The sequence below is a fragment of the Rhinoraja longicauda genome, chromosome 7, assembly GCF_053455715.1.
Source record: "Rhinoraja longicauda isolate Sanriku21f chromosome 7, sRhiLon1.1, whole genome shotgun sequence".
NCBI lineage: Eukaryota > Metazoa > Chordata > Chondrichthyes > Rajiformes > Arhynchobatidae > Rhinoraja > Rhinoraja longicauda.
The window spans coordinates 1,690,254-1,717,682 of record NC_135959.1 but is presented as its reverse complement, the minus strand read 5'-3'; the positions used below and the strand labels follow the sequence as shown (position 1 = coordinate 1,717,682).

At 47.9% G+C, this 27,429-nt stretch overlaps 1 protein-coding gene across 6 annotated transcripts in view; it reads left to right on the top strand.

Moving 5' to 3' along the window:
• The window catches only part of LOC144595024 (uncharacterized), a 108,067-nt gene that overhangs the window by 19,213 nt on the left and 61,425 nt on the right, over positions 1 to 27,429 (top strand). For 2 of the 6 annotated variants that reach the window (XM_078401953.1, XM_078401954.1), the window contains exons 1-6: positions 1,307 to 1,346; positions 14,843 to 14,901; positions 16,024 to 16,109; positions 19,907 to 19,989; positions 24,595 to 24,621; positions 25,594 to 25,685. In XM_078401953.1, the coding sequence (XP_078258079.1) occupies positions 1,322 to 1,346; positions 14,843 to 14,901; positions 16,024 to 16,109; positions 19,907 to 19,989; positions 24,595 to 24,621; positions 25,594 to 25,685 (372 nt within the window). In that variant the 5' untranslated portion in view covers positions 1,307 to 1,321. Of the gene's footprint in view, positions 1 to 585; positions 1,121 to 1,306; positions 1,347 to 10,764; positions 10,786 to 14,842; positions 14,902 to 16,023; positions 16,110 to 19,906; positions 19,990 to 24,594; positions 24,622 to 25,593; positions 25,686 to 27,429 lie in introns of those variants that run through there. The other 4 variants (XM_078401955.1, XM_078401956.1, XM_078401957.1 and 1 more) reach the window with 3 other exon arrangements.

Here is a 27,429-nt window from a genome sequence, read left to right as displayed (position 1 = left end):
CCCCTCTCTCTCTCCCCCCCTCTCTCTCTCCCCCCCTCTCTCTCTCCCCCCCTCTCTCTCTCCCCCCCTCTCTCTCTCCCCCCCTCTCTCTCCCCCCCCTCTCTCTCCCCCCCCTCTCTCTCCCCCCCCTCTCTCTCTCCCCCCCTCTCTCTCTCCCCCCCCTCTCTCTCTCCCCCCCCCTCTCTCTCTCCCCCCCTCTCTCTCTCTCCCCCCCTCTCTCTCTCCCCCCCCTCTCTCTCTCCCCCCCTCTCTCTCTCCCCCCCCTCTCTCTCTATCCCCCTCTCTCTCTCACCCCCTCTCTCTCTCTCCACCCCCCCTCTCTCTCTCTCCCCCCCTCTCTCTCTCTCCCCCCCTCTCTCTCTCTCTCCCCCCTCTCTCTCTCTCTCCCCCCCTCTCTCTCTCTCCACCCCCCCCTCTCTCTCTCCCCTCCCTACCCCCCCCTCCCGGGGAGGTTGTGCCGGGTTTTGGCTGTCTCGCCTCGCCTGACAAAAGGTTGCCAGAGCACTGCCAAGCCAACGCATGGGGGGGGGGGGGGGCAGCTTATTTTCATCTCCAGTCTGGGGAACTGCCAAGTCCCCATTTTAATAGCCTCTCCTTTGATGAGCTCTCTTAGGGAGCTGTAAGGAAATGTGGGGGAGGTGTCGTCCAACTGCGAGCTGGCATGGTGTCAATGGGCCAAATGGCAGCTTGTGTGCCACAAAGCGGGCGTGGTACTGGACAGGAGCAGGGAGTTAAGCAAGCTGGGATCAGTGACGCTGGAAGCGTTTAGCCATAGAGTGACGCAGCGTGGAAACAGGCCCAACTCGCCCACACCCGCCAACAATGTCCCAGCTACACTAGTTCCACTTGCCTGCGCTTGGTCCATATCCCTCCAAACCTGTCCTATCCATGTACCTGTCCAACTGTTTCTTAAATGATGGGATAGTCCCAGCCTCAACTACCTCCTCTGGCAGCTCGTTCCATACACCCACCACCCTCTGTGTGAAAAAGTTACCGCTCAGATTCCCATTAAATCTTTTCCCTTTCACCTTGAATCTGTGTCCTCTGGTCCTCGATTCCCCTACTCTGTGTGAAAGACTACCCGATCTATTCCTCTCATGATTTTGTAGGTCCAAACTGGGTAAGATTCCCTCTTCTACACTATACTTGTTAACTTTTTAAAAAAAAGATCTTCAAAGTAACCTTTACAGAAACTTTTAAAAAAAGAGGATATTTTTAACCACAAGCTTAATTTATAGAGGACCCAGTAGGATTTGATCTTCCATTTTCAATTAACCCTAAATCTCTGGAGTACTGGAAGCAAAATGGAATTGCAGATGTAATGGAACTCTGCAACTCTGCAGCAGGTCAGTCAGTGTCTGTGGAAAGGAACATTACTGAGGTTTCAAGACAATGGAAGACGCAAAGTCTAAATGGAAGACCGGGGCGGTCACGGTGGAGCAGCGGTAGAGTTGCTGCCTTACAGCGAATGCAGCGCCAGAGACCCGAGATCAATCCCAACTACGGGCGCTGTCTGTACGGAGTTTGTACGTTCACCCCGTGACCTTCGTGGGTTTTCTCCGAGATCTTCAGTTTCCTCCCACGCTCCAAAGACGTGCAGATTTGTAGGTTAATTGGCTTGGTAAATGTAAAAATTGTTCCTAGTGGGTGTAGGATAGTGTCAGTGTGCAGGGATCGCTGGTCGGCGCGGACCCGGTGGGCCGAAGAGCCTGTTTCCGCGCTGTATCTCTAAAGTACTGGAGTAACTCAGCGTGTCAGGCAGCATCGCCGGAGAACATTTTAGTTTCGACTCTACGTTAGAGATGCAGCAGGGAACAGGCCCTTTGGCCCACCGAGTCCGCGCCAACCAGCGATCGCCCGTATACTGGCACTGTCCTACATACGAACGACAATTTACATTAGCCAATTAATCTGCAAACCTGTACGTCTTTGGAGTGCGGGAGGAATCCAGAGCATCTGGAGGAAGGTGACGGGGAGGGGACTGTACAAACTCAGTACAGACCAAAGATACTAGAGGAACAAGGTAGACCACTCGACCCCAAAGAACCGTAGTATGTCATGACGCCATTTTAGTGGGCAGAAACTTGCAGAAACATTTTAAAAGAAAAATAACAAAAAGCTGTGAATTGATAGATGAGATAATTTCTGCATTTTAATGGTATCATCACACATACTGTTCCCCCACAACACTGATTACACTGCGAGAGGTAGAGCGAACGGCGGGTTTTGCTTACTAAAATGGCGCCTTTGTGTACTACACTTCAGTATAGGCGATTTCAACAGAGTGGTCCATCTTGTTCCTCTAGTATCTTTGTCTAGTACATACGTCTTTGTCAGGATCGAACGCGGGTCTCTGGCACCGTAAGGCACTCTACCGCTGTGCCGCCCTTTGGATACGATGGAGGGATTTTATTACGCACTATAGTTTTACCTCCCTCTGTTATGGGGAGGTTTAGACAATAGGTGCAGGAGGAGGCCATTCGGCCCATCGAGCCAGCACCGCCATTCAATGTGATCATGGCTGATCAATCACAATCAGTACCCCGTTCCTGCCTTCTCCCCATACCCCCTGACTCCGCTATCCTTAAGAGCTCTATCTAGCTCTCTCTTGAATGCATTCAGAGAATTGGCCTCCACTGCCTTCTGAGGCAGAGAATTCCACAGATTCACAACTCTCTGACTGAAAAAGTTTTTCCTCATCTCCGTTCTAAATGGCCTACCCCTTATTCTTAAACTGTGGCCCCTGGTTCTAGACTCCCCTAACATAGTTTCCTGCAGTATATCCGATCTACATAATTTTATACACCTCAACCATGTCCCTGTATAGTTTAGTTGATTATCTGGGTACATTGAAAAGCTTTTGTCCTCCGGGACTACTGATCAAGTTTCTCTGTGTTGGAAAGACCGGCAGGTGTTGGATTAAATCGAAGATTGACACAAAACGCTGGAGTAACTCAGCGGGACAGGCAGCGTCTCTGGAGAGAAGGAATCGGTGATGTTTCGGGTCGAGACTAAACAAGGGTCTCGACCCGAAACGTCACCCATTCCTTCTCTCCAGAGATGCTGCCTGTCCCGCTGAGTTACTCCAGCATTTTGTTCTACTTTTATCTTCAAGTTTCCCTGTTCTCTGAAAAAGGGTTCCAATCCGACCCGAAACGTCACCTATTCCCCTTTTCTCCAGAGATGATGCCTGGCCCGCTGAGTTACTCCAGCATTTGTGTCTTTGTGTCTTATCTTCTGTATAAACCAGCACCTGCAGTTCCTTATTACACATATTAGCTTCTGCTGCCACTCCACGTAACAATTAGTACATCGCAGGCAGCATCGTGGTCTTCTTGCGTATGGCGTGTGCAGCCTAAAGTTGTAGGCCGAGGGTGGACATGCAGTTACTAGGTGGACCGCATTGATGCCACCATGGTGAACCTCCTCTGCAGCATCATCATCGGCGCTCACTCGAAGCCAGGACGCCTGTGCGTGACTTTGTTTAACGTGGGGAGACTGGTGCACAGACAGCCACCACACGGTCCTTGACAGATCTGGGTCAGGATCCAGTGGCGTGGAGTCCAAGACGACCGGGGATCCTTTTCTGCCGCAGCCTTCATCCATCCGCCTTCCCAGCCGTTGTGACGCTCCACTAAAGTCAGCCGTCATCCTCCCTCCGCCTGTTCCACCGTTGAGGTCTTGGTTGGATCGCTCTTTGTCAGGGACCTCCCCCTCGACCGTACCGCCATGGGTGACCCTATCAGGAGCGTAGCTCCTGACGGCATCGCTCTCAGGATCTCAGGACCACACGAGCTTCTCCACCGCGACACGGTGACGATCCGTAGAGAAGGTCTCCTCCGCTCACCCTCTCCAGCACGCTCCCATCCTAACCTCTCGCATGGCAACCGGACTGAACAAGTTCTGATGAAGATGCAGCTTAATCTCGTGGTTCAAAGCGCTGACAAATGATGGCCAGTACCCCATTTGTGGGGTGAACCATGTTGTTTACCTGTGCTGCCACCTTCAGGGATCGATGGACAAGTACGCCAATGTGTATCTCTTCCTCGATGATCTAAGATTCCACCATTTACGGTGTATTTCTTAGTCGCATTAGTACTCCTAAAATGCATCACCTGACATCATACAGCGCGGAAACATAGAAACATAGAAAACAGGTGCAGGAGGAGGCCATTCGGCTCTTGGAGCCAGCACCGCCATTCATTGTGATCATGGCTGATCATCCACAATCAGTAACCCGTGCCTGCCTTCTCCCCATACCCCTTGATTCCACTAGCCCCTAGAGCTCTATCTCACTCTCTTTTAAATTCATCCAGTGAATTGGCCTCCACTGCCCTCTATGGCAGAGAATTCCACAAATTCACAACTTGCTGGGTGATAAGGTTTTTTCTCACCTCAGTTTTAAATGGCCTTCCCTTTATTCTTAGACTGTGGCCCCTGGTTCTGGACTCCCCCAACATTGGGAACATTTTTCCTGTATCTAGCCTGTCCAATCCCTTAAGAATCTTATATCTTTCTATAAGATCACCCCTCATCCTTCTAAATTCCAGTGACTACAAGCCCAGTCGATCCATTCTTTGATCATTTGTCAGTCCCGCCATCCCGGGAATTAACCCGGTGAACCTACGCTGTACTCCCTCAATAGCAAGGATGTCCTTCCTCAAATTAGGAGACCAAAACTGCACACAATACTCCAGGTGCAGTCTCACCAGGGCCGTGTACAACTGCAGTAGGACCTCCTTGCTCCTTTACTTAAACAGGAAACAGGCCCTTCGGCCCAACATGCCCCATCCACATTACTCCCACCTGCTGGTGACCGGCCCATATTGAACCAAACCTATCCTGTCTGTGTACCTGTTTAAATGTTTCTTAACCGTTGTGATAGAACCTGCATCAGCTGGCTCCTCCAGCAGCTCGTTCCATGCACCCACCACCCCTTGTGTGTAAAGAAAAATTGCCCCTCTGGGTTCAACAAGATCCCCTCTCATCCTTCTAAATTCCTCATACACTGGAATTTAGAAGGATGAGACGAGATCTTATCGAAACATATAAGATTATTAAGTCTGAAGAAGGGTCTCGACCCGAAACGTCACCCATTCCTTCTCTCCCGAGATGCTGCCTGACCTGCTGAGTTACTCCAGCATTTTGTGAATAAATACCTTCGATTTGTACCAGCATCTGCAGTTATTTTCTTATACAGATTATTAAGGGATTGGACACGCCAGAGGCAGGAAACATGTTTCCGATGTTGGGGGAGTCCAGAACCAGGGGCCACAGTTTAAGAATAAGGGGTAGGCCATTTAGAACGGAGATGAGGAAAAACTTTTTCACCCAGAGTTGTGAATCTGCCTCAGAAGGCAGTGGAGGCCAATTCTCTGGATGCTTTCAAGAGAGAATTAGATAGAACTCTTCAAGATAACAGAGTCAAGAGATCTGGGGAGAAGGCAGGAACGGGGTACTGATTGTGGACGATCAGCCATGATCACAGTGAATGGCGGTGCTGGCGCGAGGGGCCGAATGGCCTACTCCTGCACCTCTTGTCTATTGTCTATTTAATCTTTCTCCCCTCACCTTAATCCTCTTGTCGTCTGGTTCTTGATTCCCCTGCTCTGGGTAAAAGGCTGTGCATTTACCCTACCCATTCCTCTCGTGATCTTGTACTCGTCTTTCCCATCACTCCCCATCCTCCTGTGCTCCAAGGAAAAGAGTCTTAGCCTCCCAACCTCTCCCTATAGCTCTGGCCCTCGAGTCCCGGCAACATTCTCAAAGGACGATCCCGCACCCTTTCCTGCTTAACATTTGTTTGAATTAAACACCATCTGCTATTTTTCATTCAAATTATTTGGCACGGTGGCGCAGCGGTAGTGTTGCTGCCCACTGTGGTAGAGACCCAGGTTCCACCCTGACTCCAGGTGCTGTCTGTATGGAGTTTATACATTCTCCCTGCGATCGTGTGGGTTTTCTCCGGGTGCTCCGGTTTCCTCCCACGTCCTTTGATAAGGTCCCACACAGGAGGTTGGTGGGCAAAATTACAGCACATGGTATGGGGAGGGGGGTAGGATGTTAAAGTACTTGACCTTGTAACAAATAGTCAACCATGCTAATCGATTTAAAACACAAAAGCTTACCCACTAACGCCCGGGCGGGAAGTGGCAGAGCCAGCTACAAGTACGCAGCTATATCTGACCACCCACTTCAGCAATAACAGGGTGCAGCTTCTTTATGGAGGTGACACACAAAATACACAAACAGATGGCTTTACCATATATGGAATAAACCTGCTCCAAGTCAGCTGTCTGAGCTAAACGTTCTGCACAGGTTTCAGTGCTCAAGGTAAATAATAGAGGCAATGATCACATTGGGGTAACCAGACATGAAGGCATTTTCGGCCATTAACAACTTCCATGCAACTGACCATATACACAATAGACAATAAGTGCAGGCGGAGGCCATTCGGCCCTTCGAGCCAGCACCACCATTCAATGTGATCATGGCTGATCATTCTCAATCGGTACCCCCGTTCCTGCCTTCTCCCCATACCCCCTGACTCCGCTATCCTTAAGAGCTCTATCTAGCTCTCTTGAATGCATTCAGAAAATTGGCCTCCACTGCCTTCTGAGGCAGAGAATTCCATAGATTTACAACTCTCTGACTGAAATTTGTTTTCCTCATCTCCGTTCTTAATGGCCTACCCCTTATTCTTAAACTGTGGCCCCTGGTTCTGGACTCCCCCAACATTGGGAACATGTTTCCTGCCTCTAACGTGTCCAACACCTTAATAAGCTTATATATTTCGATAAGATCGTTTAGTATTAAGATAACAATAGTTAAGTATCTCTGCAACCAAATTAGCTGTCTGGGCTTGACTTCTGCAGTACACACATTTTTTTTAGCCACGTTTTTAGTCAAGCATCCCATCAACCTCTGCAAGGCAAGGCTAGTTAGCCAACTTTATCAAGGGTATTGGCATGGATAGAGAATTGGTTGGCAGACAGGAAGCAAAGAGTAGGAATAAATGGGTACTATTCAGAATGGCAGGCAGTGACTAGTGGAATGCCGCAAGGCTCGGTGCTGGGATTTACAATATATATTAATGATTTGGATGATGGAATTAGAAGTAACACTAGCGAGTTTGTAGATGACACAAAGCTGGGTGGCAGTCTAAGAATAAAGGGGAGGCCATTTAAAACTGAGGTGAGAAAAAACTTTTTCACCCAGAGTTGTGAATTTGTGGAATTCTCTGCCACAGAGGGCAGTGGAGGCCAATTCACTGGATGAATTTAAAAGACAGTTAGATAGAGCTCTCGGGGCTAGCGGAATCAAGGGATATGGGGAGAAGGCAGGCACGGGTTACTGATTGTGGATGATCAGCCGTGATCACAATGAATGGCGGTGCTGTCTCGAAGGGCCAAATGGCCTCCTCCTGCACTTATTTTCTATGTTTCTAACCCAAAGACGTGCAGGTTAATTGTATAAGAAAATAACTGCAGATGCAGGTACAAATCGATTTATTCACAAAATGCTGGAGTAACTCACCAGGTCAGGCAGCATCTCGGGAGAGAAGGAATGGGTGACGTTTCGGGTCGAGACCCTTCTTCAGTCTGACACCATTCCTTTTCTCCCGAGATGCTGCCTGACCTGCTGAGTTACTCCAGCATTTTATGCAGGTTAATTGTCTTGTGTAAGATTGTCCCTATGGTGTTGGATAGAACTAGCAGTGTGCGGGGATCGCTGGTTGGCGAGGGCTCGGTTTGCCGAAGGGCCTGTTTCTCGAAACAAATAAAAGACAAAGAAAGAATGTGATCTAGGAGGCACCGGTGCGGAACATGAACACAGATACAGGTGTTCCGCGACTTACGATGGGGGTTACGTTCCGATAAACCCATCATAAATCGAAAATATCGTAAGTTGAAAATGCATTTAATGCACCTGATCACGTGGCTGCCTGAGAGGTTCCGCTCGCTGCTGTTTACTTTAGTTTAGAGATACAGCGCGGGAACAGGCCCTTTCGGCCCACCGGGTCCGCGCCGACCAGCGATCCCCGAACAATTGCCCGCTAGGGACAATTTACACACACACACACCAAGCCAATTAACCTACAAACCTGCACGTCTTTGGAGTGTGGGAGGAAACCGAAGATCTCGGAGAAAACCCACGCAGGTCACGGGGAGAACGTGCAAACTCCGTACAGACGGCGCCCGTAGTCCGGATGGAACCCGGGTCTCCGGCGCCGGCGCTAAATATTGTAGGTCGAGGAGCATGTGTATACAGGAACTGGGACAGTGAGATTGCAGAAAGCAGGGTGGGAGGATGTGCAGCTGAGATAATTGTTTCATCTGTTTCGATGATGAAACCTTCCACACCAGCGTCGTCCTTCATTGTGGCTCCCACCGTCTGTAGATATACACCGATCAGCCAAAACATAATGACCACTGACAGGCGAAGTGAACAACATTGTTACAATGGCACCTGTCAATGGGTAGGATATATTAGGCAGCAAGTGAACAGTCAGTTCTTGAAGTTGACGTGTTGGATGCAGGAGAAATGGGCAGGAATAAAGACCTGAGCGACTTTGACAAGGGCCAGATTGTTATGGCCAGACGACTGGGTCAGAGCATCTCTGAAACAGCAAGGCTTGTGGGGTGCTCCCGGTCAGCAGTGGTGAGTACCGACCGACAGTGGTCCGAGGAGGGACAAACCACAAACCGGCGACAGGCAGGGTGTTGGGCGCCCAAGGCTCATTGATGCGCGAGGGCAACGAAGGCTATCCCGTCTGGTCTGAACCGACTGTGGGAAGACGACAAGCCGGTGGAGGGAGTGCGATGCTCTGGGCAATGTTCTGCTGGGAAACCCTGGGTCCGGCCATTCATGTGGACGTCAATTTGACACGTGCCACCTACCTAAACATCGCTGCAGACCAGGCACACCCCTTCATGGCAATGGTATTCCCCGATGGCAGCGGCCTCTTTCAGCAGGGTAATGCGCCCTGCCACACTGCACATACTGTTGGGGAATGGTTTGGGGAACATGATGAAGTGTTCATGGTGTTGCCCTGGCCTCCACATTCTCCAGGTCTCAATCCGATCGAGCATCTGTGGGATGTGCTGGATCGACAAGTCCGACCCACGGTGGCTCCACCTCGCAACTTACAGGACTTGAAGGATCTGCTGCTAATGTTTTGGTGCCAGATACCACAGGACACTTTCAGGGGTCTTGTAGAGTTCATGCCTCGGCGGGTTGGCGCTGTTTTGGTGGCACACGGAGGACCAGTAGCATATTAGGCAGGTGGTCATAATGTTTTGGCTGATGGTGGTCATAATGTTTCGGTGAAGAGTCAGATAGATAGAGCTCTTAAGGATAGCGGAGTCAGGGGGTATGGGGAGAAGGCAGGAACGGGGTACTGATTGAGAATGATCAGCCATGATCACATTGAATGGCGGTGCTGGCTCGAAGGGCCGAATGGCCTCCTCCTGCACCTATTGTCTATTGTCTATAATACTCCAAATGCTGCCTCAACGTTTTACAAGAATCATGAGAGGAATAGATCATGTCGATACTCTGAGTCTTTTACCCAGAGTAGGGGAATCGAGGACCAGAGGACATAGGTTCAAGGTGAAGGGGAAAAGATTTAATAGGAATCTGAGGGGTAACTTTTTCACACAGAGGGTGGTGGGTGTATGGAACGAGCTGCCAGAGGAGGTAGTTGAGGCTGGGACTATCCCATCGTTTAAGAAACAGTTGGACAGGTACATGGATAGGACAGGTTTGGAGGTATATGGACCAAGCGCAGGCAAGTGGGACTTGTGTAGCTTGGACATTGTGTGGGCTAGTTGGGCCGAAGGGCCTTTTTCCACACTGTATCACTCTATGACCCTATAACGTCTTGTACAACTAACATAACGTCCCAACCTTGATGCTCAATTGCGTAACGGATGAAAGCCTGCTCCTGTACCACCTTCACCACCCTGTCTACCTGCGACACCACCTTCAGGGAACTAGCTGTCAGGGCCTCCTTTCCATTTCCAATAAAGAGTCCTTCATTGTCTGGAGAGTGTAATATAGAGAGGTAATGCTGAGGCTCTATCAGGCGCTGGGCAGGCCGCATTTCGAGTACTGTGAGCAAGTTTGGGCCCCGTATCTGAGGAAGGATGTGCTGGCTCTGGAGAGGGTCCAGAGGAGGTTTATGAGAATGATCCCAGGAATGAGTGGGTTAACATATGATGAGCGTTTGTCGGCACTGGGCCTGTACTCGCTAGAGTTTAGAAGTATGAGGGGGGACCTCTTTGAAACATACAGAATAGTGAGCGGCCTGGATAGAGTGGATGTGGAGAGGATGTTTCCACTGGTGGGAGAGTCTAGGACCAGAGGACACAGCCTCAGAATTAAAGGGCGTTCTTTTAGAAAGAAGATGAGGAGGAACTTCTTTAGTCAGAGGGTGGTGAATCTGTGGAACTCATTGTCACAGAAGGCTGTGGAGGCCAAGTCAGTGGATAATTTCAAGGCAGAGATAGACAGATTCTTGATTAGGACGGGTGTCAAGGGTTATGGGGGGAAGGCAGGAAAAAGGGGATTAGGAGGCAGAGATCAGCCGTGATTGAATGGCGGAGTGGACTCGATGGGCCGAATGGCCTAATTCTCGAACTTGTGGACAGCCTCTCCATCTCCTGCATTCAATCTTTAATCTCCACGAGCCACTATTGTCGTTGCACCTTCCCAGCAACGTGGGGAGAAGCAACACCTGTTCTTTTAACTCGTAACTTTCCAGCATCCAAACCGTTCTTGCAGGTGAGGTATAGATTTACCTGCACACCTGGCAGGCTAGTGCATAGCATTTGGTGTTGGCGGTCTGGTGCTCTACATCTTGGACTATGATGCAGGGTGACTGCCTGGCAGAGCACTTCTGTTCAGACTCCAAGAGTGACCCTGAACAACTTTAAGAATACAGTTTAAGAATAAGGCCACAGTTTAAGAATAAGGGGTAGGCCATTTAGAACTGAGATGAGGAAAAACCTTTTCAGTCAGAGACTTGTGAATCTGTGGAATTCTCTGCCTCAGAAGGCAGTGGAGGCCAATTCTCTGAATGCATTCAAGAGAGAGCTAGATAGATCTCTTAAGGATAGCGGAGTCAGGGGGTATGGGGAGAAGGCAGGAACGTGGTGCTGATTGAGAATGATCAGCCATGATCACATTGAATGGCGGTGCTGGTTCGAAGGGCCGAATGGCCTCCTCCTGCACCTATTGTCTAACTCGCCATCACAATCACACTTCATTAGCCAAGTATGTTTTGCAACATACGAGGAATTTCATTTGCCATACAGTCATGACAATAACAAGCAACAGGACACACAAAATATATTTGAACATGAACATCCCCCACAGTGATTCCTCCACATTTCTCACTGTGATGGAAGGTGAAGAAAAGTTCAATCTCTCCCTTCTTTGTCCTCCAGCGGTCGGGGGCCTCGAACCTTCCGTTGACGGGACGATCTTGACTCCCGTAGCTGGTGGAGGGCCTTTCTCGTCGGGGCGATCAAGCTCCTGCATCGGGGGGAATCTCAGCTCCCCCGTGCCGGGCGATCTACCCCGGGTCGGGGATTGTCGAACCTCGTGCGGCATTTTGGAGCTCCCGACCGGTCTCAACCCGAGACTGCGAGCTCCGCGATGTTAAAACCGGGTCTCTGGTGCAACGGTAGAGTTGCTGCCTCACAGCATCAGAGACCCGGGTTCAATCCTGATTACAGGTGCTGCCTGCACGGAGTGATTTCCTTCTCCCTGTGACCATGTAGGTTTTCTCCGGGTGCTCCGGTTTCCTCCTACATTGTGAAGATGTGCAGGTTTCTCGGTTAATTTGCTCCTGTAAATTGTCCCTCGTGTGTGGGACAGCGCAGGTGATCGATGGCCAGCGTGGACTCGGTGGGCCAAAGGGACTATTTTTACGCTGTATCTCTAAACTAAACTCGTATCTCCTGATTTGTGTATAGGAGCAAATAGATCCTTCTGCAGTTGTATAGGGTCCTGGTGAGACCACATCTGGAGTATTGTGTGCAGTTTTGGTCTAATTTGAGGAAGGACGTCCTTGTTATTGAGGCAGTGCAGCATAGGTTCACCAGGTTAATCCCCGGGATGGCGGGACTGTCATATGACGAAAGATTGGAAAGACTGGGCTTGTGTTCGCTGGAGTTTAGAAGGATGAGAGGGGATCTTATAGAAACATATAAAATTATAAAAGGACTGGACAAGCTAGATGTAGGAAAAATGTTCCCAATGTTGGGGCAGTCCAGAACAAGGGGCCACAGTCTAAGAATAAAGGGGAGGCCATTTAAAACTGAGGTGAGAAAAAACTTTTTCACCCAGAGAGTTGTGAATTTGTGGAATTCTCTGCCTTAGAGGGCAGTGGAGGCCAATTCACTGGATGGAGAGTTGGATAGAGCTCTAGGAGCTAGTGGAATCAAGGGATATGGGGAGAAGGCAGGCACGGGTTACTGATTGTGGACGATCAGCCATGATCACAATGAATGGCGGTGCTGGCTCGAAGGGCCAAATGGCCTCCTCCTGCACCTATTTTCCATGTAAAACCCACGCAGGTCACGGGGAGAACGTACAAACTCCGTACAGACGGCACCCGTAGTCGCGATCGAACCCGGACCTCTGGTGCTGCGATGTGGGACATACACCGATCAGCCAAAACATTATGACCTGATGAGCCAAAACATTATGACCACCTGCCTAATATGCTGTTGGTCCTCCGTGTGCAGCCCCATACGCAGCAGGGTGCGATGCACTGTGTATTGTGACACATTCCTCCCGTGACCACCATTGACATTTTCTGTGACTTGTGCCACAGTCGACCTTCTGTCGGTTCGGACCAGATGGGATAGCCTTCGTTGCCCTCGCGCATCGATGAGCCTTGGGCGCCCAACACCCTGCCTGTCGCCGGTTTGTGGTTTGTCCCTCCTCGAACCACTGTCGGCAGGTACTCACCACTGCTGACCGGGAGCACCTCACAAGCCTTGCCGTTTCACAGATGCTCTGACCCAGTCGTCTGGCCATAACAATTTGGCCCTTGTCAAAGTCGCTCAAGCCTTTACTCCTGCCCATTTCTCCTGCATCCAACACGTCAACTTCAAGAACTGACTGCTCACTTGCTGTCTAATATATCCCACCCCTTGACAGGTGCCGGTGGAACAAGATAACCAATGTTATTCGCTTTGCCTGTCAGTGGTCATAATGTTTTGGCTGAACGGTGTAGATGTGTGTGTGTGTTTTAAGAAACACCATTTCCAAATCACCATTCACCTTTTCGACATTCCAAGGCGTCAGTCAACCATTGAGGAGTGGAGTTGATGAGTGATTGTTCTATTGTTCTTTCCCGTGTGCGGTCATGCTGTGGGGAATCTGACCCCCTGGTTTGAAAGGTGCTTTTATATAAAACCGGGTGATGGAGTTGGACTTTGCCTTGTTCAACGATGTTGATTAGGATGAGTTGTGGCCAGGCCTCTCGCAAGGGCTGCCAACATCTTTTTTTCATTTGCTGCAGCTTATTCCCATCTGCAAAGTTCCCCGATCCAAGAAACACACTGGCCCATTTTGTTTGAAATAAATAGATTGGATATATCTTTAGGAAAAAAAAACTGCAGATGCTGGTTTAAATCGAAGGTAGACACAAAATGCTGGAGTAACTCAGCGGGACAGGCAGCATCTCTGGAGAGAGGGAATGGGTGACATTTGGCTCGAGACCCTTCTTCAGACCGAGGAAGGGTCTCGACCCAAAATGTCACCCATTCCTTCTTCCCAGAGATGCTGCCTGTCCCGCTGAGTTACTCCAGCATTTTGTGATACCTTACAAATATCACCCCTGCCATCGGGAAGAAGGTCCAGGAGCCTGAAAACTAACATCCAGGTTCAGGAACAGCTTCTTCCCCACAGCCATCAGGCTGTTAAACACCACAACCTCAAATAGACTCTGAACTACATAGACTATTATTATTATTATTATTATTATTGTTATTATTTTGCACTACTATTGTTTGGTTTTTGAGTGTGTTTGTGTATATATATATATATATATATATATATATATATATGTATATATATGTGTGTATAGATATATAGTTGAGCTTATAGGACTTGGTATTACAATTCCTACTGTAATCGGCACCTTCTTAATCTCTTGTGTGGGGGTAGGGGTATATGTGTATGTATATATATATATATATATGTGTGTGTGTGTGTGTGTGTGTATATGTATATGTCTATATATATGTGTGTGTGTGTGTGTGTGGATACGAAATCTGCAGATGCTGGTTTAATTCAAAGGTAACACAAAATGCTGGAATAACTCAGTGGGTCAGGCAGCATCTCTGGAGAGAAGGAATGGGTGACATTTTGGGTCGAGACCCTTCTTCGGTCTGAAAAATGCTGGAGTAACTCTTCGGTCTGAAGAAGGGTCTCGACCCGAAACGCCACCCATTCCTTCTCTCCAGAGATGCTGCCTGTCCCGCTGAGTTACTCCAGCGCAGGAGCCTGAAAACTAACGTTCAGGTTCAGGAACAGCTTCTTCCCCACAGCCATCAGGCTATTAAACACTACAACCTCCAAATAAGCTCTGAACTACATAGACTATTATTATTATTGCACTATTGTTTGTTATTTGAGTGTATGTATACACATGTATAGACACAAAACGCTGGAGTAACTCAGCGGGTCAGGCAGCATCTCTGGAGTGAAGGAATGGGTGACGTTTCACGTCGAGACCCTTCTTTCAGAACTAGATTTCCCTCCACTGTGACAGGCCATAAATATCTCGCCCCGTGGGTAATGCGTTTTACTTGGATGTTTGCAGATCTCCCCAACATCACCATGGCAGTGCACAGGACGAAGGTGGAGGCCCTGGTGAAATGGGTAAGCATGAAACTCACTCTTGTTCATCCAGTGGGGAATGGTTTCAGAAAAAGACGGTGTTCATAGTGGCACAGCGTGGAAACGGGCCCACCATGTCCATGCCGAGCACCAAGCATTTGGTCAGTAGCCTTCATGTGCTCACCTCAACGCTAGGGATCTCCTGTGGCGTTCTGTGCTGCATCTCGGTGGGACCAGTCTGTTGCTGAAGGTGCTCCTCAGGTTGACCAGTCTGTCATGGAGGGGGAGAGCTGTATTGTCCAGGATGCCCCGCAGTTTGAGGAGCATCCTCCCATCCTAGACCAAATGCTTGAATGCATCCTCCCCTCCTAGACCACCCCCCATGAATCCAACTCCAACTCCGCCCCCAGGACGGAGCCGGCCTTCCCGGTGAGTTTATTGATCCTGTTGGTGTCCGCGGCCTTCGCCCTGCTGCCCCGGCACATGGCAGCGAAGAAGACGGCACTGCCCACCACCGACTGGTAGAACATCTGCCGCATCTCACATACACCCATACTAATCAAGAATCTGTAAACCTCCGATTTAAAAATACCCAAATGGTGACCTCCACAGCCGTCTGTGGCAATGGATCCCACAGATTCACCACCCTCTGACTAAAGAAATTCCTCCTCATCTCTGTTCCCTAAACGTACAACCTTTTATTCTGAGGCTGTGCCCTCTGGTCCTAGACTCTCCCACTAGTGGAAACATCCTCTCCACATCCACTCTATCCAGTCTGTCGCCATGGCTTCCACAAATCTGCAGTTCTTTGTAACAATGTTTAGTTTAGTTTAGAGATACAACGCGGAAACAGGCCCTTTCGGCCCACCGGGTCCGCGCCGCCCAGCGATCCCCGCACACTAACACTATCCCACACCCACTAGGGACAATTTTTACATTTACCAAGCCAATTAGCCTACAAGCCTACAAACCGAAGATCTCGGAGAAAACCCACGCAGGTCACGGGGAGAACGTACAAACTCCGTACAGACAGCGCCCGTAGTCGGGATCAAACCTGTGTCTCTGGCGCTGTGAGGCAGCAACTCTACCACCATGCTGCCCGTAATATATCTTAAATGTTGTTAACTTGTATTCTTATTGCCTTGTTTTCTGTTTCTGACACAGATTAACAATCTTAAATTGTCAGAAGACATTGGAAATCTTGCGGCCCTTGGGGATGGTGTTGTCTTCGTTCACATAGTGTCCAGATTGTGAGTAACGACTTCATGCAAGAGCTTTCTAGGGAAGATAATGCTTTGAGGATTTGGATTAGCTAACAATGAAACATAGAAAATAGGTGCAGGAGGAGGCCATTTGGCCCTTCGAGTCAGCACCGCCATTCATTATGATCATGGCTGATCATCCACAATCAGTAACCCGTGCCTGCCTTCTCCCCATATCCCTTGATTCCACGAGCCCCTAGAGCTCTATCTAACTCTTTAAAATCCATCCAGTGAATCGGCCTTCACTGCCCTCTGTGGCAGAAAATTCTACAAATTCACAACTCTCTGGGTGAAAAAGTTTCTTCTCACCTCAGTTTGAAATGGCCTCCCCTTGATTCTCGGACTGTGGCCCCTGGTTCTGGACTCCCCCGACATTGGAAACATTTTGAAGGTATTTATTCACAAAATGCTGGAGTAACTCAGCAGGTCAGGCAGCATCTCGGGAGAGAAGGAATGGGTGATGTTCCGAGACCCTTCTTCAGACTGATGTCGGGGGTGGGACAAAGGAAGGATTTTTGGAAACATTTTTCTTTTTATAATTTTATACGTTTCTATAAGATCCTCTTTCATCCTTCTAAATTCCAGTGAATACAAGCCCAGTCTTTCCAATCTTTCCAGATATGACAGTCCCGCCATCCCAGGGATTAACCTGGTGAACCTACGCTGCACTGCCTCAATAGCAAGGATGTCCTTCCTCAAATTAGGAGACCAAAACTTCACACAGTACTCCAGGTGTGGTCTCACCGGTGCCCTGTACAACTGCAGAAGGACCTCTTTACTCCTATACTCAAATCCTCTGGCTATGAAGGCCAACATGCCATTAGCTTCCATCACTGCCTGCTGTACCTACATATGTTTACTTTCAGGTTGTAATGATTGCAGCGTTGTAGAGTCCTGCACATTTTGCCTGCTCCACTGCGAAATCTCCTCAAGGGCTGCCTACTCTGAAGAAGTCCTCTCTCCGAGAGTTCTGTAACATTCTCTCTCTCTGCTCCCCCTCCTGTGATTCTTCCTGTGCTCTATTTACCTTCGATATCTCTCGTTTCCCTTTCTCCTGACTCTCAATCTGAAGAAGGGTCTCGAAGAAGGGTATTGGGGGGGGGGGGTTAATGTACAGAATTGTGAAGGTAGACACAAAGTGCTGAGTAACTCAGTGGGTCAGGCAGCATCTCGGGAGAGAAGGAATGGGTGACGTTTCGGGTCGAGACCCTTCTTCAGACTGATGTCGGGGGAAGGGGCGGGACAAAGATAGGATGTAGTTGGAGACAGGAAGACGAGTGGGAAAACTGGGAAGGGGAGGGGATAGAGAGGGAAAGCAGGGACTATCTGAAGTCAGAGAAGTCAATGTTCGTACCGCTGGGGTGTAAACTACCCAAGCGAAATATGAGGTGCAGTTCCTCCAATTTGCGCTGGGCCTCACTCTGACAATGGAGGAGGCCCAGGACAGAAAGGTCAGTGTGGGAGTGGGAGGAGGAGTTGAAGTGCTGAGCCACCGGGAGATCAGGTTGGTTAAGATGGACTGAGCAGAGGTGTTGAGTGAAACGATCGCCGAGCCTGCGCTTGGTCTCGCCGATGTAGAGAAGCTGACACCTGGAACAGCGGGTACAGTAGATGAGGTTGGAGGAGGTGCCTGGATAGAGTGGATGTGGAGAGGATGTTTCCACTAGTAGGAGAGTCTGGGACTAAAAGCAGATGAACAAATTCCACAGCTTGCAAAGTTGTATTCCGCTTGGGCTGACACAGTCTCCAGCCAACAACAGGCCTATCCGGGAACCTCCTTGCCCGAGGTCATCTGTTGCTGGCCTTGATCTGTCCTGGTCTTTTCTTGCTTCCAGTCCACAGGATGTTTCCACTAGTGGGAGAGTCTAGGACCAGAGGGCACAGCCTCAGAATTAAAGGACGTTCTTCTAGGAAGGAGATGAGGAGGAATTTCTTTAGTCAGAGGGCGGTGAATCTGTGGAATTCATTGCCACAGGCGGCTGTGGAGGCCACAAGTCAGTGGATATTTTTAAGGCAGAGATTGGTAGATTCTTGATCAGTGCGGGTGTCAGGGGTTACGGGGAGAAGGCAGGAGAATGGGGTTAGGAGGGAGAGATAGATCAGCCATGATTGAATGGCGGAGTAGACTTGATGGACCGAATGGCCGAATTCTGCTCCTATCACTTATGACCCGAAACGTCACCTGTTCCTTTTCTCCAGAGATGCTGCCCTGGACGGCATGGGCAAGATGGGCCGAAGGGCCTGTTTGCATGCTGTTCAGCCCTATTGACAGGATGAATGACCATTGCCCCACCCTTGAGCCTCTCCACCTCGTTCTGTGGCTCTTTTAGATTTTGAGCATGTGTAGTTTTAAGTTGTCATCACTGTAAGGGAGCAGTAAACCTGCTGTGCCAATGTGCCACTTAACACAGTCAAGGGAATAACGTTTACTGCAAGATAAAGTCCGATTAAAGATAGTCCGAGGGTCTCCAATGAGGTAGATGGGAGGTCAGGGCCGCTCTCTAGTTGGTGAGAGGACAATAGACAATAGGTGCAGCCGTAGGCCATTCGGCCCTTCGAGCCAGCACCACCAATCAATGTGATTATGGCTGATCATTCTCAATCAGTACCCTGTTCCTGCCTACTCCCCATACCCCCTGACTCCTCTATCCTTAAGAGCTCTATCTAGTTCTCTCTTGAATGCATTCAGAGAATTGACCTCCACTGCCTTCTGAAGCAGAGAATTCCACAGATTCACAACTCTCTGGGTGAAAATGTTTTTCCTCTTCTCCGTTCTAAATGGCCTAGCCCTTATTCTCAAACTGTGGCCCCTGGTTCTGGACTCCCCCAACATTGGGAACATGTTTCCTGCCTCAACCGTGTCCAGGATGGTTCAGTTGCCTGATAACAGCTGGGAAGAAACTGTACCTGAATCTGGAGGTGTGCGTTTTCACACTTCTGTACCTCTTGCCCGATGGGAGAGGGGAGAAGAGGGAGTAGATGTGGCGAGGGAACTAAGATGCCGAGGAAAACATGGCCGTTATTTATATCGAGTCATGGAGCACAGAAACAGGCCCGTTGGCCCAACTAGTCCACGCAAACCAACATTCCCCATCCAAGCCAGTTCCGTGTGGCCCACATCCAGTCGGGGAGTAAAGAGGTCCTTCTGCAGTTGTACAGGGCCCTGGTGAGACCTCATCTGGTGTATCGCGTGCAGTTTTGGTCTCCAAATTTGAGGAAGGACATCCTTGCTGTTGAGGCAGTGCAGCGTAGGTTCAACAGGTTAATCCCTGGGATGGCGGGACTGTCATATGAGAAAAGATTGGAAAGACTGGGCTTGTATTCACTGGAGTTCAGAAGGATGAGAGGGGATCTGAAGGAAACGTATAAAATTATAAAAGGACTGGACAAGCTAGATGCAGGAATAATGTTCCCAATGTTGGGGGCGTCCAGAACCAGAGACCACAGTCTAAGAATAAAGGGGAGGCCGTTTAAAACTGAGGTGAGAAATAACTTTTTAACCCAGCGAGTTGTGAATTTGTGGAATTCTCTGCCACAGAGGGCAGTGGCGCCGATTCACTGGATGAATTTAAAAGAGAGTTAGATAGAGCTCTAGGGGCTAGTGGAATCAAGGGATATGGGGAGAAGGCAGGCAGGGAGTGACCGGGGTGAGACTGGTCCTTGATTATGCTGCTGGCCTTGCCGAGGCAGCGTGAGGTGTAGATGGAGTCGATGGTACAGTAATCAAATCTTTGTCTATGTACAGCAACTTTTTTTAAAATTACTAACAATCATTCTTATTTCAGAAATGGAAAAGAAAATGCACTGCAGATAATTGAAGACAAATCCATTGAGGAGAGATTCCAGTTCATCTTCAACTTTTTAGAAAGTAAGCTTCACGCATGGTACAAAATTGGGTGGTACTCTGGGGAGTGTAGAACAGAGGGATCTAGGAGACCAGGTACATAGTTCCTTGAAACTGGGGTCACAGGTAGATAGGGAGTGTTGTAGAGCAGAGGGATCTAGGACTGCAGATACATAGTTCCTTGAAAGTGGGGTCACAGGTAGATAGGGAGTGTTGTAGAACAGAGGGATCTAGGAGACCCAGTACATAATTCCTTGAGAGTGGCGTCACAGGTAGATAGGGAGTGTTGTGGAGCAGAAGGATCTTGGACTCCGGGTACATAGTTCCTCGAAGCTGGAGTCACAGGTAGATGGGGTGGTCAAAAAGACTTTTGGCACATTGGCCTTAATAGACAATAGGTGCAGGAGTAGGCCATTCGGCCCTTCGAGCCAGCACCGCCATTCAATGTGATCATGGCTGATCATTCTCAATCAGTACCGCGTTCCTGCCTTCTCCCCATACCCCCTGACTCCGCTATCCTTAAGAGCTCTATCTAGCTCTCTCTTGAATGCATTCAGAGAATTGGCCTCCACTGCCTTCTGAGGCAGAGAATTCCACAGATTCACAACTCTGACTGAAAAAGTTTTTCCTTGTCTCAGTTCTAAATGGCCTACCCCTTATTCTTAAACTGTGGCCCCTTGTTCTGGACTCCCCCAACATTGGGAACATGTTTCCTGCCTCTAACGTGTCCAACCCCTTAAAAATCTTATACGTTTCGATAAGATCTCCTCTCATCCTTCTAAATTCCAGTGTATACAAGCCTTGTCGCTCCAGTCTTTCAACATATGACAGTCCCGCCATTCCGGGAATTAACCTAGTAAACCTACGCTGCACGCCCTCAATAGCAAGAATATCCTTCCTCAAATTTGGAGACCAAAACTGCACACAGTACTCCAGGTGCGGTCTCACTAGGGCCCTGTACAACTGCAGAAGGACCTCTTTGCTCCTACACTCAACTCCTCTTGTTATGAAGGCCAACATTCCATTGGCTTTCTTCACTGCCTGCTGTACCTGCATGCTTCCTTTCAGTGACTGATGCACTAGGACACCCAGATCTCGTTGTACGTCCCCTTTTCCTAACTTGACACCATTCAGATAATACTCTGCCTTCCTATTGCCTTCCGGCAAGAACAGGAAAGCAGACTATTACCTGAATGGTGACCGATTGGGAGAAGGGGAGATGCAACGTGACCTGGGTGTCATGGTGCACCAGTCATTGAAAGCAAGCGTGCAGGTGCAGCAGGCAGTGAAGAAAGCGAATGGTATGTTGGCATTCATAGCAAGAGGATTTGTGTTTAGGAGCAGGGAGGTTCTACTGCAGTTGTACAGGGCCTTGGTGAGACCGCACCTGGAGTATTGTGTGCAGTTTTGGGCTCCTAATCTGAGGAAAGACGTTCTTCCCTTAGAGGGAGTACAGAGAAGGTTCACTAGATTGATCCCTGGGATGGCGGGACTTTCATATGAAGAAAGACTGGATAGACTAGGCTTGTACTCGCTGGAATTTAGAAGACTGAGGGGGGATCTTATAGAAACATATAAAAAGACACTTGTGTAAATCAAAAATAAATGGAGGCCTGGCTTTACCCAATTTTTTGTTTTATTTCTGGGCAGTTAATATTAAAAATATGAATTTCTGGTTGGAAGAAATAGATCATCAACCAGACTGGTTAAAAATGGAAAAGGAAGATTGTTTACCTTTTGATATTGGTTCGATATTATTTGCTACGTCTAAATTAAACAAAAAAATTTATAGGGAAAACCCTATAATATTTAGTGCTATACGAATTTGGAAACAATTAAAAAAGACATTAAAATTAGATAATTTATCACTTTTTCTTCCAATTGTGAATAATCCTTTGTTTAAGCCTTCATGGGTAGACGGGGGTTTTACACAATGGAAGGATTATGGAATTAAAAATATGGGACAACTTTATAAGGAAGGCACGTTTCTGACATTTCAGGAGTTGCAACAGACTTATGGTCTTCGTGGAAATGATTATTTCAGATATCTTCAACTTAGAGATTATGTAAAATCGAACTCCCAAAATTTTCGAATTAGAAATTCAGAAATTCTTGATGAATGTTGGAACAAACATCCTAATACAGAAAAATTAATATCTTATATATATAATATCTTATTAGACAGTGACATTCCCTCCACGGACTTATACAGACAAGAATGGGAAAAAGAATTAAACCAAGTAATTACGAAAGATACTTGGGAAGAAAGTTTGCAACATATACATCAGTGTTCACTAAACGCCAGACATTCTCTAATACAATTTAAAGTAATACATAGGTTACACTATTCAAAAACAAAACTACATAAAATTTTCCAACATATCTCACCTAAATGTGATAAATGTCAACATTTAGAAGCTACATTATTTCATATGTTTGCAAACTGTATAAAAATTAAAAAATTCTGGGTAAATATTTTTAGCATAATATCTAAAGTAACCAGCACACAATTGGACCCAGATCCAAAATTAATTATACTCGGAATATTAGAATTAAATCAAACATTTAGAACAACACAAAGAAACTTTATGGATTATAGTTTAATAACAGGAAAAAAATTAATTCTAAAATTTTGGAAAGGCCCTACGTCCCCCACAATCAAAATGTGGATTATAGAAATGACGGAGACCTTAAACGTGGAAAGAATCAGATTTTCCCTGTTGGACAAACAGGAATTATTTAATGGAATATGGTCTCCTTTTATTGATTACTTAAAGGGTCAGAATGGTTCAGCACAGGAACCTGACTAGCACTCGGACTAAAGAATGGATGAAATGCTATACTTTGAAATGTACGAATATATCTCGAATGAAGTTTTTGTTATTTTAATAAATTTCTCCACTCTTCTTTAACTAACTTTTTCCTTATCTTTATAATCTGTTTTTGTTTTTGTTTTTATTTTTCTTCTCTCTTTTTTCTTTCTTTACTTCATCTAGTTCTTTAGTTCTATCTAGTTTTAAAAAAAAAGGGGCAAAAGGTATTGGAGACAATATAATAATAATTGACAATATTATCAATTTAAAAATGTATGACTGTAAAGATGTAAACAGGTTATGTACCTATCTCCAATAAAAAATTTATTCAAAAGAAACATATAAAATTCTTAAGGGGTTGGAGAGGCTAGATGCGGGAAGATTGTTCCCGATGTTGGGGGAGTCCAGAACCAGAGGTCACAGCTTAAGGATAAGGGGGAAGTCTTTTAGGACCAAGATGAGAAAACATTTCTTCACACAGAGAGTGGTGAGTCTGTGGAATTCTCTGCCACAGAAGGTAGTTGAGGCCAGTTCATTGGCTATATTTAAGAGGGAGTTAGATGTGGCCCTTGTGGCTAAAGGGATCAGGGGGTATGGAGAGAAGGCAGGTACAGGTTACTGAGCTGGATGATCAGCCATGATCATATTGAATGACGGTGCAGGCTCGAAGGGCCGAATGGCCTACTCCTGCACCTATTTTCTATGTTTCCTATTCACTAGGTTAATTCCCGGAATGGCGGGACTGTCGTATGTTGAAAGGCTGGAGCGATTGGGCTGGTATACACTGGAATTTAGAATTTAGAAGGATGAGGGGGGATCTTATTGAAACATATAAGATAATTAGGGGATTGGACACATTAGAGGCAGGAAACATGTTCCCAATGTTGGGGGAGTCCAGAACAAGGGGCCACAGTTTAAGAATAAGGGGTAGGCCATTTAGAACGGAGATGAGGAAGAACTTTTTCAGTCAGAGAGTGGTGAAGGTGTGGAATTCTCTGCCTCAGAAGGCAGTGGAGGCCAGTTCGTTGGATGCTTTCAAGAGAGAGCTGGATAGAGCTCTTAAGGATAGCGGAGTGAGGGGGTATGGGGAGAAGGCAGGAACGGGGTACTGATTGAGAATGATCAGCCATGATCACATTGAATGGCGGTGCTGGCTCGAAGGGCTGAATGGCCTACTCCTGCACCTATTGTCTATTGTCTATTGTCTACCACCAAAGTGGATAACCTCACACTTATCCACATTAAACTGCATCTGCCATACATCTGCCCACTCACACAACCTGTCCAAGTCACCCTGCAACCTCATAGCATCTTCCTCACAGTTCCACTACCACCCAGCTTTGTGTCATCTGCAAATTTGCTAATGGTACTTTAGTGTCTCCTTCCTGTATCATCCGTCTGTGTTGAGTGTAGAAGTTGGGAGGTCATGTTGCAGTTGTCTAGGTTGTTGGGGAGGCTCCATTTAGTTCTGGGCACCATGTTATAGGAAAGATTTTAATTTGGAAAGGGTGCAGACAAGTTTTGCAAGGATGTTGCCAGGACTCGAGGGCCTAAGCTACAGGGAGAGGTTGAGCAGGCTGGGACTCTATTCCATGGAGCACAGGAGGATGAGGGGTGATCTTATATAGGTGTACAAAATCACGAGAGGAATAGATCGAGTAAACGCACAGAGTCTCTTGGCCAGAGTTGGGGAATCGAAAACCAGCGGACATAGGTTTAAGGGAGAGGGGGGGTGGGGGGGAGATTTAATCGGTGTCTGATGTTCTGTGCATGCTGCACAACTTGCATTGCTAACCACCGTGTTGTGTGTTTCTAGGTGCTGATGATAAGGAGAGTCAGCAAGGTAAGGGTCCCACTGCCAGGGTGCTCGCAAGGAGATGTCTTTGAGGCTTGGTGGTTTCAGGAGCTGAAGCACAACAGTTTATAGAGTCACAGAGTGATACAGTGTGGAAACAGGCCCTTCGGCCCAACTCGCCCACACCGGCCAACAATGTCCCAGCAACCCTAGTCCCACTTGCCTGCGCTTGGTCCATAACCCTCCAAACCTGTCCTATCCATGTACCTGTCCAACTGTTTCTTAAATGATGGGATAGTCCCAGCCTTAACTACCTCCTCTGGCAGCTTGTTCCATACACCCACCACCCTCTGTGTGAAAAAGTTACCCCTCGGATTCCTGTTAAATCTTTTCCCCTTCACCTTGAACCTATGTCCTCTGGTCCTCGATTCCCCTACTCTGGGCAAGAGACTCTGTGCATCTACCCGATCTATTCCTCTCATGATTTTGTACACCTCTATAAGATCTCCCCTCATCCTCCTGCGCTCCATGGAATAGAGACCCAGCCTGCTCAACCTCTCCCTGTAGCTTAGGCCCTCGAGTCCTGGCAACATCCTTGCAAATCTAACGTATCCAACCCCTTAATAATCTTATACGTTTCAATAAGATCCCCTTTCATCCTTCTAAATTACAGAGTGTACACAAGCCTAGTCGCTCCAGCCTTTCAACATACGACTGTCCCGCAATACCAGGAATTAACCTGGTGAACCTACACTGCATGCCCTCAATAGCTCTACTCAACAACCAAAAGTCTGTAGCCTCTTTTTGCTCTGGTTTATTTCATTCACATGTTTAAACTATAATGTTGTATTCTTAATGTTTTAATGTTTTATGCTTTATTCTTAATTGTTTACTGTATGTTCGTGTTGTTACTTGTGAGTGGAGCACCAAGGCACATTCCTTGTATGTGTACATACTTGGCCAATAAACGTATTCATTCATTCATTCATTCATTCATTCGTTCATTGTCTTTGTTTGCAGATCACTCCAGATACAACCCTGCTGCTGGAAGTGCGGTGGGGGCCGTGCAGAAGATCGTACGTGGCGAGGATGTTGAGCTGGAGATGGCCAAGGTGAGCTCGTGTCCTGAACCCAGGGCTGTGGGCGAGGGCAGCGCCAGTTGGTTCTTTCGTTTGTGGGTGTGGACGTCACTGACTGGGGCTCTATAACTATAAGGCGGGCATGGTGGCGCAGCGGTAGAGTTGCCGCCGACAGCGAATGCAGCGCCGGAGACCCGGGTTCGATCCTGACTACGGGAGCTGTCTGTACGGAGTTTGTATGTTCTCCCCGTGACCTGCATGGGTTTCTCCGAGATCTTCGGTTTCCTCCCACACTCCAAACACGTACAGGTTTGTAGGTTAATTGGCTTGGTAAATGTAAAAATTGTCCCCAGTGTGCGGTGATCGCTGGTCGGCGCGGACCCGGTGGGCCGAAGGGCCTGTTTCCGCGCTGTATCTCTAAACTAAACTAAACTAAAGGTGCAGGTCAGGCTGTATTTCGAGTACTGTGAGCAAATCTAGGCCCCATATCTGAGGAAGGATGTGCTGGCTCTGGAGAGGGACACCAGGAGGTTTACAAGAACGATCCCAGGAATGAGTGGGTTAACATATGATGAGCGTTTGACAGCACTGGGCCTGGACTCGCTCGAGTTTAGAAGGATGAGGGGGGACCTCATTGAAACTTACAGAATAATGAAAGGCCTGTATAGAGTGGATGTGGAGAGGATGTTTCCACTAGTGGGAGAGTCTAGGACCAGAGGGCACAGCCTCAGAATTAAAGGCAGATACTAAACAAGTTCCTCCTCACCTCCTTTCTAAAAGAGCTCTTTTAGAAAGGAGGTGAGGAGGAACTTGTTTAGTCAGAGGGTGGTGAATCTGTGGAACTCATGGCCACAGACGGGAGGTGGAGGCCACAAGTCAGTGGATATTTTTACGGCAGTGATAGATAGATTCTTGATTAGAACGGATGTCAAGGGTTATGGGGAGAAGGCAGGAAAATGGGATTAGGAGGCAGAGATCAGCCATGATTGAATGGCGGAGTGGACTCGACGGGCCGAACGGCCTAATTCTACTTTGATAACTTGTGAACCTGGTATTTCTTCTTCTTCTTAAGCCCTTGGCTCCTCTAGGGAGCATAGGCCATTGACAAATGTCCTCCACCTCACTCGGTTGTTGGCGGTTCTTTCGAGATCTCCCCAGTTGAACCACTCCCAGACTCTTCTGCCTGGACTCCTCTTCTCCAGCTGTTCCTGGGGCCACCTCTTTTCCTTTTTCCTTGGAGGTTCCATTTCAGGGCTTGCCGGATGATGTTTGTGGCAGGTTTTCTGAGGGTATGTCCAATCCAACTCCATTTTCTCTTTCGAATTTGTAAGTCAGTGGGATCCTGGCCTGTTCTTTTCCACAGGTCCACATTGCTTACTTTGTCTCTTCTCCAGATGTTTAGTATTCTCCTGAGGCAGGTGTTAATGAATGTTTGCAGCCTGTTTGTTGTGTGTTTTGTTGTTCTCTATGTCTCTGATCCATACAGCATTACCTGCTTCACATTTGAATTAGAGATGCGTATTTTGGTGTTGATTGAGATGTGTTTAGAGCCCCAGATCTTCCTGAGCATGTTAAACAACACCCTAGCCTTATTAATTCTGCTTTTTATGTCTGTATCTGCCCCTCCGGTGGTGTCCACAACACTGCCTAGGTTTGTGAATGTTTCTACCTCCTCCAGGGCAGTGCTGTGCATGAGGACAGGGTTGCTGGTTTTGGAGTGGATCTTCATCACCTGTGTCTTTGCTGTATTGGGTGTAAGACCAAGTTTTGTTGCAGC